This window comes from Nanorana parkeri, unplaced genomic scaffold (genome assembly GCF_000935625.1).
Source record: "Nanorana parkeri isolate BGI_ZX_2015 unplaced genomic scaffold, ASM93562v1 scaffold5, whole genome shotgun sequence".
Lineage (NCBI taxonomy): Eukaryota > Metazoa > Chordata > Amphibia > Anura > Dicroglossidae > Nanorana > Nanorana parkeri.
Window position 1 is genome coordinate 4,787,817 of NW_017306273.1, and position 13,256 is coordinate 4,801,072.

Consider the following 13,256-nt stretch of genomic DNA (forward strand, 5'->3'; position numbering starts at 1 on the left):
AGAAAGGAGTCAGTTTATTTAAAGGGCATGTCCTCAGAGACCCAAACAAGGGCTTTGAACCTCGTTAAATTAAAAACAGCTAAGCTACCTTGTTCTAATCTGCTGTTCTGTAGTATACTATGACTCACCATTGAGCAATATGCTGTGTACACACCGCCGATTCTCATAACCAGTTTTACTAGCAGTGAAAGCGCAATAAGGGGAAAAATTAGTTTTTTTATTTTCTAATTATAAAAGACACATTTCAATATAATTGATAAAAGGATGCTGTGTTAAAGCAGAACTCCGGGCAAAAGTGTTCTTAACCCTTGCAGCGGGGCTACCACTGCACTTTGTCTAGGTGCTAAAAAAAAGTTATACTCACCCGATCCTCCGAGCTGGCTTGCTGTTAGACCAGTCCCTGGAGCCTCACTCCACCACTGCTGCAGTGGTCTAAGAATCCTTGTGTCATCATGTTCTATACACTGTGCAAAGGGACGTGAGGATGCCAAGAGACATGGCATGACTGCAGAAGAGGAGGAGGAGGTGGGTAAAGTGAGAAGGGCAGTGGGTTGTCTTGCTGTGACTGTGTGTGTGTGTGTGTGTGTGTGTGTGTGTGGAGACTCACACAGCTTAATAGCACATACAAGGGTGGCTCCATAGGACGCTGCTAGGGAAAAAATCCACTCTAAAACAGTGACCAGTGGTCAGGGGACCAGCTAATTCTGCAGGAAACCAAAACTTCTAAACATCAATGAACAGCATGCATTGTAAGTGATTCGAAATAGCTTAACGTTGTTTGACTTTAATATCACCTTAATTTCATTGTGTATTTCTTCCAGATCTGTGCAGCAATCCTGCATGAGAACTTCTGCACTTTGCCTTTGTGCAGGAGCTTCCTGTAATAAAGACTGCTCACTGCTGCTCTCTCTTCTTGTGCAGGGTGGCTGGTCTTGTCTCCACCCCCTCCTGTAATAAAGACCGGTCACTGCTGCTCTCTCTTCTTGTGCAGGGTGGCTGGTCTTGTCTCCGCCCCCTCGTGTAATAAAGACCGGTCACTGCTGCTCTCTCTCCTTGTGCAGGGTGGCTGGTCTTGTCTCCACCCCCTCCTGTAGTTATCTGCAGACAACCAGTAGTGGGTGGGGCCTGCTGGGTCCCTCCCACAGCTCTGCTCTCTGCACAGATGACGTCTCTGCAACTTTTACAAAGCAGTATTTGGTTAGGCAAATGCATTTAGTGCACACAAAGTGGTTTTATACAATTTGTGACTATAATGGAATATATTTAAATAACCATTTTTCCACCTGGAGCCCAGATTTAAGTTTGGGTGAAGGGTTAGAACATCTGTCAAGTTTGTGTTGCTGTCTGTGTCCCTGTTGAGAGATTCATCCTCTCTCTTTATTCTGGTGACCATTGACAGAGGGTAAGGTGAAATCACAAATTTTAGGGTTGTCTCCAGGACAGAAAGTAAGAGCAAATCTTTCAATGGTGACACCTGTTCCAGTGACAACTGTATAGGAGGGGAAAAACTTGTATGCACTTTTGTTCTATAATATAGCAAAACGTAAAAGCTTTATTTAATGGTGCTCTCATGTGAATGATTTTTATCTGATTTGATAGAGTCTCAGTGGAGTCTGGAAGAAAAACTGTCCCTCTTGAACTATAGATTCAACAAGAGAGTGCTGGTTGACATGTTCGTGTGGAATGATGATCGGGAGTCCAGCAAGCACATCATCTATGTAAGATATACATTTTAGGCTAATTATGTTTCCACGCGTCATGCGAAAGAGGTTCTCTGCATAGACTGCTTAAAGGAGAACTATGGGGTCAGGGCTTTTCCCCATAGTTCTCCTTAGGGTAACGGGAGGACACAAACTAGCGCCCTCCCGTCATCCCTGGATCCCTCCCTCCCGGTATACTGAGACGCCGCAGTCGGGACGGATCCCGACATTGCTGTCGAGATCCACCCAGCTGCGGGATTGACAGATGACTCTGCATATCCAGAGGCAGAGCCAGCTGTGCCCTCCCCCGTCCGTTCCGCCAGTCAGCGCTGGAGGATCGGACAGGGGAGGGGGGGGTCTCTGCAGGGAGCGGTGAATGACAGTCACGGCTCTCTGCAGGGATAGATCTAGAAGTGAGCGAGCGACAGTATGTGTTCCCTCACTTCCCGATCTACTGAGCCGACCTGTGACAGTTTCATTGTCACAGGTCGGCTGAGATTATGAGGCTGAGTGAAAATCACTTGCCTCATAATTCTCCTTTAACTTTACTATTGTAATGGAAGAAGGGAAGCCGTCACATAAATGTAGACCAGATATGATGGTTCTATAGGAGCTAGGCTGGTCATCCAGCACCTCACTGCTTGATGGTTAGTCAATATGTCTTGCCTTCTTTGATGACTTTGTAGGCCAAGTGACCTGGACATATGCCTGCTAAGTAGTGCAGTTGGTTGTTGTTATTATTATTATACAGGATTTATAGAGTTGCCAACAGTTTGCACAGCGCTTTACAATATAGGGCAGACATTTAAATCACAATACAATTCAAGACAAGATGGTAAGGAGGGCCCTGCCCCTGAGGGCTTACAATCTAGTTGGTTGACTTGTACCACGCTCCCACACACTTTGCTACAACACTAAGGGTTGCCATGTTGGTAGATATCAACCTATGCAACTGAGCCAACCGAAACTCTAAAGTAAGGCAAAACATCTTGGATGATCATGAGGGAGCAGGGTTTTTGAAGACCAGTCCACCTACATAGGTGCCAGAACAAAAGGTGGAGGACCCCTGTCAGCAAGTAGAAAAGTGAGCTTCTTTTGGAGGTACTCAATAGATATATGCGATGATAGAGTTTCTCATCATATGCATCAGTTGAACATCTAAAAAAAAATGCAGTTGGATGCATGTAGTATGATCACGCTGTGAGGACCATAGCGGTGGGAAAATTGACTTTTCTCTCTTTTGGCGCTTCCTCTTGAGATGCATTGGTCTACATTATCTCTTTTATTTTTAAACTGTAGATAATTAGATTTTGCCTGATGTTCAATTTCAGTAATTTAACCAGTGATAACATTGATTGCTCGGAAACAGCAGAGAATGGTGGGGGGGCCGTGGGAAAACTGGAACCTTTAACATGAATTAGTGTTTCGCCCATGCTGGGCAAGGCAACAGTTTCACTATAAAAGTAATTAGCCCGTAGCTGCTTATAGTCACCTTCCCTATACTTCTCTACCACTCCATTTGCCTGTGGAAGTGAAGGGGTATACCCAGCACTTCCAGGTATAGGGGTGCATGTGACTCATTTTCCTTTCTCTCATGTCATAGCATTGGTACTTAGTGATTAGATGCTAATGCACCAAGAATTTTCATATGGGGGTGGAGAGAGTCTTCATCCCTGGATAAGTTCTATGTTGTGACAAAGTGCTTCCTCTGTTCACTTTCACAACTTAACAGATCAGTGGGAAAACAAAGGGAAAGTAACTAAAAGTGAACTTGACTTGTATAGGCAAAGCACAGGTTCACTTCGAAAGGGGCAACTCCGATCCTTCCAGCAGGTTTTAAAGGTATGCACACAAAGCTTGGATCTCCTACTCTTGCAGCTGCAATGCATTAGATGTTGCCACACCTAGAATCCTGGGGACTGTCCAGAGGACCTCCTGAGTAATGCATAAGAAATAAAGCTGATGGCAGTGACTTCTTCTTCAGGCATGTGACATTAACAAGTACGGTGACGAGATCCAGCAACCTGAGTCCCACCTGACCCTTTGTATGTATTGCTGCCTGCATAATGGACAAACCTTGCACAGTGTCCCATGTGCCAATATGTCTTACTTCCCATTAGATCAGTCCAAGGAAGGACTCTACTGGGGGTCAGGGAAGCATTTGCCCCTGGACAGCGGTGTATTTAGGTTTCGTGCTGCCCTAGGCAAGATGAAACCCCCCCCCCCCCCATGTAAATTTGTCCAACCCCTTCCTGTTCAAGACATTTTGCGTAACCTGTCAGTCGCTAGATACAGCTTCTGACAGGTTGCGCTATTAGGGTTGCAGGTAAGCCGGGGTCTCAAGTGGGCTGTAAACGATCTCTTGGGGGGCTCTGCAGGGTCTCAGGCTGAGACCGCCAAAGTCTCTGAACAACCCACCATCGATCCTGCACAGCCCACCTGAGTACCTGCAAACCCCACCAGAGATCCCGCAGAGCCCACCATAGACCTTTCACAGCCTACCATAGACCCTGCATAGAGACTCTTAGGTGGGCTGTTCAGGATCCACAATAGGCTGTGCAGGGTCCATTTCCCTGCACACATGCTGCTCCTCTTCCCTGCAGCTCCCCAACCTGGTGCCAGGACATGCCGCGTCTTCCTCCAGCCTGGAGCCACGGAAGCTTCTTCCTCCAGCCGCCGAAGCTTCCCCCGCCGGTCAGGCCACGTCTCCCTCGGCCCCTGGCCAAGCCTCCGCCTCTTCTTTCACCTGGCAGCCCCACCAGCAGCTGCCTGATTTTGTGTGCGCCCAGTGCCGGCTTTCCTCTCTGATTTGGGTGCTGCATGTTTTGCCGCCCCCCTGCAAATTTCCCCTCCAGGCAAACGCCTTGTTTGCCTCGCAGTAAATATGCCCCTGGAACCAGTATTATCAAGATAATGCGGGGCTCAGTGGAGATACTTCACCGTTGATCAGAGTAGGACCTGAAGTTAGTTGCACATGGTGGGCCTCATAATGCTACATGCTCCCCATTCAGATCTGCAATCACAGCAACTGTCAGAGGGAAGTCTTCTAGCACCAATCTTCTTTGTGGCTCTGGGATGTCATGTGACCAAATGCCGAGAGTTGCAAAGAAAGCCGATGCTGGATATGTGTAACAGTGAACCATGTCCTTTAGGAACACCCACCCTTGACACACATTCTTTAGTCCACAGACATTTGACCATACCATGAAGGGCTAGTTGGTTGTGCCTCCCACCCCCAATGCTAAAGGTCCCCCCTGGGCCACTATCACCTATCATATCAATGTATTAGCAGTTTGCTCTTCAGTCATAGCAGTCGTCATTGCTCCTTCTACATTTGTAGAAGAAAGAAGGGCTATGCAGTGTGGTGACAGACAGCTGAGCTCATCACAGGCACATTAGTATGCCGCAGAGCAGACCGCGCACATGTACATCTGGTCTGGGTCATGCTAATGATGGAAAGCGACCACATTTATGGCTAATGTAATACTTTCCGGCTGCAATAAATAGCCATGGGAACTTTTAAACATTGCCATATGCGGAATAAAAGAACTTCTTTGAGTAGCCTATCAAGATGAAAACCGGGCAGGAAACACATAGTAAAACTGGAAACCGCAGTGCACACGGACACGGCTCGGAAGGTTTCATCATCTCTGCGGCCTGGCCATAAAAATAGACGTTTCTGCAAAAAATACAATTTTTATGTTTTCATTGTGTCCTCTCCCGTTCACACTCTTAGCGGAGGAACGTTTCTATTTATGGTTTTCTAACCAGTTTTAATGTGATTTGTCCCTTTTCTGTCGTCTGTCAGAGATTGTGTCAATGATTCTGGCGTCATCAGATGTCATCCAGATTGTGTGAATGTTCTCTCAGTGTATATTCACCCATCAGGAGGTGAAGTGAATGATAACCCGTTGTTTCTTTGTTGCCTTGTATGTCTTAGATTGACCAGCCGAGCCTGGGGATGCCCTCCCGAGATTATTACTTCAACAGCGGAAATTATCAGCGGGTACGTTACACTTTTATTTCAGAAATCTTCAGCAGCTTGTAAAACAGTCCAAGAGATCCCGGAGAAATGTCTGCAGATTGTCAGTATTCTATATCTATCTATCTATCTATGTATTCATTATCTATCTATCTATCTACCTGTCTATCTATCTACCTGTCTATCTGTCTATCTATCTATCTATCTCTCTCTCTCTCTTATCTATAGTCTCTCTCTCTCTCTCTCTCTTATCTATAGTCTCTCTCTCTCTCTATCTCTCTCTCTCTCTCTCTCTCTCTCTCTCTCTCTCTCTATCTATCTATCGCAGTGGTTCAGTCTGTGATGTGTATGATCCCTGTAAGTGTCAGTCTTTGATATGATGATACACATGAAGCAGCAGGCATTGCAGCACCCCGCAGATAATAACATACTTACACAGCCAGATTTTCCCCGTCTGGTGCTATAAATTACTGGAGCTTTGATATATCCGTGCCTGCTGGTAGTGATCCGCTGATAGAAGCCATATGTATCATAGGTTAGGAGGAAATTGTCTTCTGGGGTAATTTTACAGTTGATTGTACGGACCGGGATTATGCTTTTGATTTGCAGTTTCATCTGAACGGGGCGAATCCAGCAAAAACATCTCCATGTTCTTCCAGAGTCATCTGTGACATCCGGGTCCTGTTTCCATGCTCTGTGTTTTTCGGGTAGAAAGTCATTTAAATTTAAGTAGAACTCCTGACAAAGCCCCTTCTTTTTTTGTTTTTGTTTATAATGGAGAAGGGATAGAATGGAATCTCAGCAAAGTTATTATATTGCTGTCTGTGTCCCTGAGGGGGGAGATTTTCCTTCACTTCCTGTTGTGCCACCGAAAGGGGAAATGAGAAGAATCTCTACAGGTGGGACACAGACTGCAAAATCAGCACATTTAGACCCCACATTTAGACCCCATTCACGCTGTAGCGATTTCCAGCCAAATATCGCTCGATGTAGCTCAGTGTAGCTCGTCCAATGCATTTCAATGGAGCTGTTCACATCTCACAGCTCAATGTCGCCTGTAGCTTGTCGCTCGAACATGACCTATTTTTCCCGCTGATTTTGTGCAAGTCTGGCCCCAATAGGCTTTGATAGACTGCCAAAAGAAGTGCTACGTAGCACGACAAAACGCACTGTAGCTCAGGCTAGGTTCACACCTAGGTGACTCCTGCACGACTGCCGCGCGCTCAGGAGTCGCCAAGGTGTGAACCGATCATGCTGTGGGTGCCATTATTTTCTAATGGCACCCCAGTTGCGCCGGGCGGATAGTGCGGTTTCCCTCCGCAATTTCGCCCATGCAAGTGAACACGCTAAAAAGAGCCGCACGTCGTGTGTCGCAAAAAAAAGGTTTTTAGTGATTGCTGCGCGGATGTCACCCCATTGGAATCAATGGGGCCGCACAGCAATTGCTGTGTGCACTAGCACATGATTGTGCGGTCCCGGGACGCGCGTCCCGGGTGTTGTGCAGTGTAGTGCAGGTGTGAACCTAGCCTCAATGTAGCTCAATGACGTTGAGCTCAAATCAGCTCTGAAAAAGCTTTCTTTGATGTAGCTCAGTGTGAATGGGGTCTTATTATCATAGAAGAGGCAGAGTATCTGTTTACGGTAGTTTTTGTTGCTGCCGCTGAACATTAATTATTCAGAGAGATATCCAAGTTTATTAACAATTTTATTAGCAAAGTGGAAAAAAGTGAACAGCTAAAAGTCCTGAGTGCAGGCGGCCTTCCTGGAAGAAGGACTATTGATGTCCAGAGAGTACCAGTAGACTGGCGTCCATTGTAGGAGGAATGGATGAGGAAAAGTTGGTGTTTGCTCACACTTCCACTGTCTATGAAGAATGTGATGGAGGGATGTTCTATGTTCACAGATAAGAGAAGCCTACCTCCAGTTCATGATCACCATTGCCCGGATGGTGAGGGAAGACAAGAATATGACAAAAGACGACGCCTTTGTCCAGGAGGAAATGAGCCGCGTAATGGATTTAGAAACCGAAATTGCAAAAGTAAGTTTTTATCACCCACATCGGGCTCAGCGCTTTGCCTTGTGACCATCAGATCAATGGCATTCCATTAGCCTTCGACAACATATAATACAATCTATTGCATGTATCAGAGATAGGCAAACTGTGGCCCTCCGGGTGAGGTGAAACTACAAACCCCATTTGGCATTGCAAGACTTTGACAGCCGCAGGCATGACTCCCAGAGGCAGATGCATAATAGGATTTGTAGTTTCACCGCAGCTGGAGGGCCGGAGTTTGCTTAACTCGGCATACATTTTCTTGGTGGCCTAAATCACTGTAAAACAGTTTCAATATACTTGAACAGTAGATGAGGAGCAGGAAATCTCATGCAACCTGCAGATGCTTCTTAACCACTTCTTAACCACAAATGTGTCAGTGTGGTGGGTGGGCTTTACCTCCAGCTGTACACATATATGCATCCAGCTGGCCCACTGCTCTGTGCTAAGAGTGAGCTCACTCACACACTTCCAGCACAGTGACTATGCTGTCACCTACAGCTCCCAGTCACCACTTATGACCGGGAGCTGGTGGAATGGGCTCCTGATGGTGTAACAGCCAGTCACAGCAATGAACGGAAAGCTCACCTCTGGCTCCCATCAATTAACCCCCCCGGTGGAAGCCGGGACAAAGGGGTTAAAAAAGGTGAAAACAAAGACATAGGTGTTTTACCTGCAAAAGGATTTGTAATTCTGTCCAGCCACTTTTATCAATTATACACATCAGCCAGGCAGCACAGCCAGCACTCAACTCTGAAGTTCAGGAATATAGCGGTGTCATCTCCCAACCTGTTGTCTCCTCCAGTCAGCATGTTCCCTGTCAGCACGTATGCATGCAGTCATCTCAATTGGTTTCTTGTGCGGCCCCCCCTCCCCTTGTATGAGTGTGGCTGTGCAAGAGATGACAGGAAGCTGATACTTATACTAGCTGTAACATATGCTGTATTTCTTCATTTTTGTAAAGGAATACTAAGCCGCATCAAATGGTAGGTTTTATGTCTGCCCAGAGTTAAGTTTTAACAACAATGTCCTTGACATTGATTGACATTTTTTTCTGTCCCTGAATTTCAGGCCACATCTCCGTCCGAGGAGCGGAACGATGTCACCTTGCTGTACAATAAAATGACACTGACGGAGTTCCAGCAGAAGTTTTCGATAGAGGTATCAGAATGGACATACCACCAACATTGTCACCAATGGCGAGAAAATCACCAATGGGAATAGAGAGCTTTTGGGGGCCCAAGCTTATCCCCATTTACATAGTATTTTTATGTCTGTGTCCCCTTACTTCCTGTCCTGCTAATATGTCGTCAACGGGTCAGGAAGTGATTAGACATTTCCAAAGCAGTAAAAACAGTTCTGACCCTGGCCCGCTGTAGCAAAAATACAGTTTTGGCTGCAGATACACTGTAAAATCAAAAATATACTACACAACAACAAAAATAAAAGCTGAAATATGTGAAAACATTTTTGTGTTTAAAAGCTCAACTCCAGCTACAGAAATGTATGTATACTTGGCCAGCTTGGCCCATGGTAAGTATGTATAAATTATCCCTAAAAGGGCCACAGAGACCTTGCACACTGTATTAGCCGTATCTAACTCTATTTCAGGTCCTGGAACAACCCCTGTGCTGAGCAACATCCCATCAGCTGTTAAAACACAGCAAGTTCCTTGCACGCTCAGCACAGTGGCCCTTCAGCAAAAGTCTAATATTTTTCTCAATGAATACTAGACATTCTGTGATTGGATGAAGGGAGGTGCTGTGATGCTATTAAAAAATGCCCCACAGTGTAAATCCAATGTCAATCATGTTGTCCAGGGATGTAGATCCATCGTCATTCACATTGAACGGCACCCCAGTGACCCACCAACCTAAACACAAAGACCCGCACCAACGTTCCTCTCCAACTGGACTCCCAGCTCCCCGGCTGGCTGCTGAATGGCAACAAACCAGCAGGTATGCTGGCTGACTCCACTGACCAAATATACACATGACCACATTTGGTCAACCAGGATGCCTGTCGGTTTGTTTATAGTTAAAACGAGCCAGCATGCGGCCAGAAGTTTCCTTTAGTGCCGGTAAAATTACCTCAACTACATAAATGACTTCCGGCTGCAGCAGGAGGTGGGACAACTGGCCAGATCTGGCCATTTAGTTCCTCCATTCGGCAAACTGCAAACAGCTCCAGTTCAGGTAGAACTCATGGTCAACAATGGCTGACTGCCATTTCTTAGGGTTGTTTTTTTAATTGTCACACCCCAGTGTCCTGCCGATGAGAACACAAAGACTCACACCAACGATCTTCTCCCGCCAGACTCCTACCCGGCTGGCTGCTTAATGTCAACACACTGGTACGGATGCTGGCTGATGCCATTGACCAAATATGCTCATGACCACATATGGTCAATGATGTCACCCAGGAGGGTGACAAACTGGGGGTCAGGTGGCCGGAAGTTTCATTTAGTGCTGGGAGTAATACTGCCACCTAATAAATGGCTTCCCGGCTGTAGTAGCGGGTGGGGAAACGCCACATTTGGCCATTTAGTTCATCAATTCTGCGAATAGCTCGGGTTCAACATGGTCAACAATGGCTGCCTGGCATTTCTTAAGGTTAGATTTTTGATGGTGACCACTTTTCTGGTCAACATCAGACCTGGTGCTGTGACCAAGACTTTCATGGCAGGGATTATTTTAATGGAAGATGTTGATTGAAAATGACTTCTGAAATTACATTGACATGTTACAGCTTATGGCTCTAACATTTCCATGGCTGGGTTTACTTAAAATGAACTCTAACATTAATTTTCCTGTTTAAATATGTCTTCAGGACTTTAACTGGACCGGCTTCCTCCAAGGCGTCATGTCTTCTGTGAACATTCAGCTTCAGTCGCACGAGGAGGTAGTGGTCTACGGGGTTCCATACCTCAATCAACTTAGAACAATCATCTCCAACTACTCAGCTAGGTAATTATCCTCTCCGTGTTTAGATTTCTGTTATTTACGTAGAAGGACAATATTTACTTCCACTTCCCTCAACTAGACTCTGGAGATCGGCTTTTAATCAATGGGTGCCTTTTAATGATCCTTTGCAGCAGTCAAGTTATTTGATGGTTGACTGCAGCAGTGTGTGTACATTCTGAGTCCCTGTGTATGTGTCATGTATATTTGTATATAATGCTCAGGCATTTCTCAACACTGTAGTGTGTTGTCGGTTTACATCGAAAGCATGATTTCAGCTTTATGCAGCAGACATAGAGCCAAATGGAGAAACTCCGTAATGAGCTATAATGTAGTGTTTAGAGGCTAAAGAATACTGCACAACGTCAGGGCAGAGAAGTAAAGCTCAGGCTCCTTTTACACTTATGCACGCATTTTTTTAAATGTATTTTGCACTAAAGGTCCGCTATAAAATAAAAGACGTTTCGCTGTAGCTGCTTGCAGTGGAACTCTTGAAGATGTGCCAAAATATGGCAGGCAGAGGACAAAGATTAAGTCACCAGTATTGCCTTTGGGCTCCCAGCCTCTGATTGCTTCTACTTACTCACTTACTATGCCGTTTTCTATACTGTGTCTCTGCATGAAGGCAGCCATCTTGGTAGAGGCAGGACTTTGCTTTCCTATGTCAGAGATTCCCCCTGATGACTGCTGCTCTGGGGGAATTAAAAAGCAACAGGAGAGGTAGCAGAAGTACAGATCCACTGGATCAATACAGCAAAAGCAGGGAGATTCTTGCACTGCAGGTCCTCAGATACAGCTTCCTGTCCAGCAAGGAGAACAGTGAGCAGCACAGTAGAGATATCACCAAATCTCTCTCCAAATCTCCTGAGACTAACAGTCAGAGCCGGCAGTGCCTTAGATTATCTCACACTGTGGATGTACAGCTATGAGACTCATGTGCCTAGGCACAGGAAGTATACGGGAATCCATAGGAAGCCAGCACTCGAAACAGGACCAGTCCAATAATATCAATGTATTCCCAAAAGGTGATAAAAACAGTTACTAACAAAAACTTCTAGAAGTAGGATTTTAGGCTAAGGCAAAGCCTCACTTGGCACCGAGGTTCCATTAGCGGTAGTGGATGTATGAGAGTTGAGCTGCTCCATTTTCTGTTCATTTACAGGAAGTATACGGCTATTTTTTAGGAGGAATTTAGGACAGAAGGTAAGTTTTTCAGGATACTGCTTAGACACAATTAACATTGCTAGATCTTTCCTACACTAGATTGCTCCTGAGGTTATTTTACTATGTAAACTTTCATTAAAGTTTGTATTTTTCTTAGCAGCCTGTCATGAAAAGTTCCGTCCATGGATTATCGTCTGTGCAAACGATCTTTGGTTTATTTAAAGTTTTCTAGAGCCATTTATTGTTCTTACCCCACCAAGATCGCAGTGTTAATAGTTTTGCTTTTCCTTCCAATAACTTGTTTGTAGTTGGCATCCGAAGTCTCCGTGTTATTCCATACCCCATGGTGGGGTTAATTACAGGCAGTTTATATCAAGTTAAGGGGTCCTCTTGTTATCACACAAGTTCTGTTTATGTTCAGAGCACCGTGGCTGGGAAACAAAAACTTGAGACAACAAACACGAGGCGCATAGTTTTGTTAGCTTTCAATGATCTGTATGTATCTTTTAGGGTGCCAAATAACATAAAACAATTAAAATCTCTAATATCAGCCATTAAGGATAGCACATAACCCTAAAAAAAAAATCAAATGCCTATAGGAAGGCCTAATTATCAAAAAACGTTTAAACAGGCTTCAGAAGCATGTCTACTGTTAGATGGCCAGGGAAAATTGTTCAGTACAGAAAAGAGTAAAAGAGTAAATAACAAAACAGTTCAAAACACAAGTCTACCTTTGTAAGAAATTAATCGGGTGACAGTTCAGATTTAAAAAATGGTCCCCTGCTTATATAAAACCGTTAGCACATTTTATTGCAGAATCCTAAATTGATGACCAAGAGGGAGGTTCTGATGGAAGATGGACTATTCTTGCAGCAGAACTACATACTCCTTTATCTTTTATTGGTCTCAGGTTGTAAGGAGTGAACCTGCAAAATGAATGCTGATGGACTTTATTTTCTTCATCCTAAAGTGCGGCCAACATCAGTTAAGCTGGCCATACACCAGTAGAATTTTGCTAACGGGGGTTGAATTGATAGTTTTTGTTTTATCATAGGTGACAAAAAAAGCACAGGAGCAGGGTGGAAACCTTTTCTTGAATGAACACATTTCTAACTTTAAATGTAGTTATCATTCAGAAAACTCAAGTCATTTCCAAAATTGAATGTTAAAAGCAATCAAAATTTTGAATAACATTCGTCAACTCTGTTGCCATCATTGAATGTCCAGATGAACTTTTTCACATGAAATTTCTCATGAAGATGTACCATGGAGTACCACAAAAACATACCAATATCTGAGCAAAACACCACTGTAATATAGAGGTTTCTCGTGGCTTTTTGGGCAAACATGTGAGTCGTTATGTGTATGTGCTGTGACTTTTATTTGTTATCAGACCA

At 44.8% G+C, this 13,256-nt stretch overlaps 1 protein-coding gene across 2 annotated transcripts in view; it reads left to right on the forward strand.

Moving 5' to 3' along the window:
* MMEL1 (membrane metalloendopeptidase like 1) overlaps positions 1–13,256 on the forward strand; it is an 82,623-nt gene that overhangs the window by 45,971 nt on the left and 23,396 nt on the right. For both annotated transcript variants that reach the window (XM_018552322.1, XM_018552313.1), the window contains exons 7-11: positions 1,600–1,718; positions 5,641–5,706; positions 7,586–7,720; positions 8,807–8,896; positions 10,565–10,701. In XM_018552322.1, the coding sequence (XP_018407824.1) occupies positions 1,600–1,718; positions 5,641–5,706; positions 7,586–7,720; positions 8,807–8,896; positions 10,565–10,701 (547 nt within the window). The remainder of the gene's footprint in view (positions 1–1,599; positions 1,719–5,640; positions 5,707–7,585; positions 7,721–8,806; positions 8,897–10,564; positions 10,702–13,256) is intronic.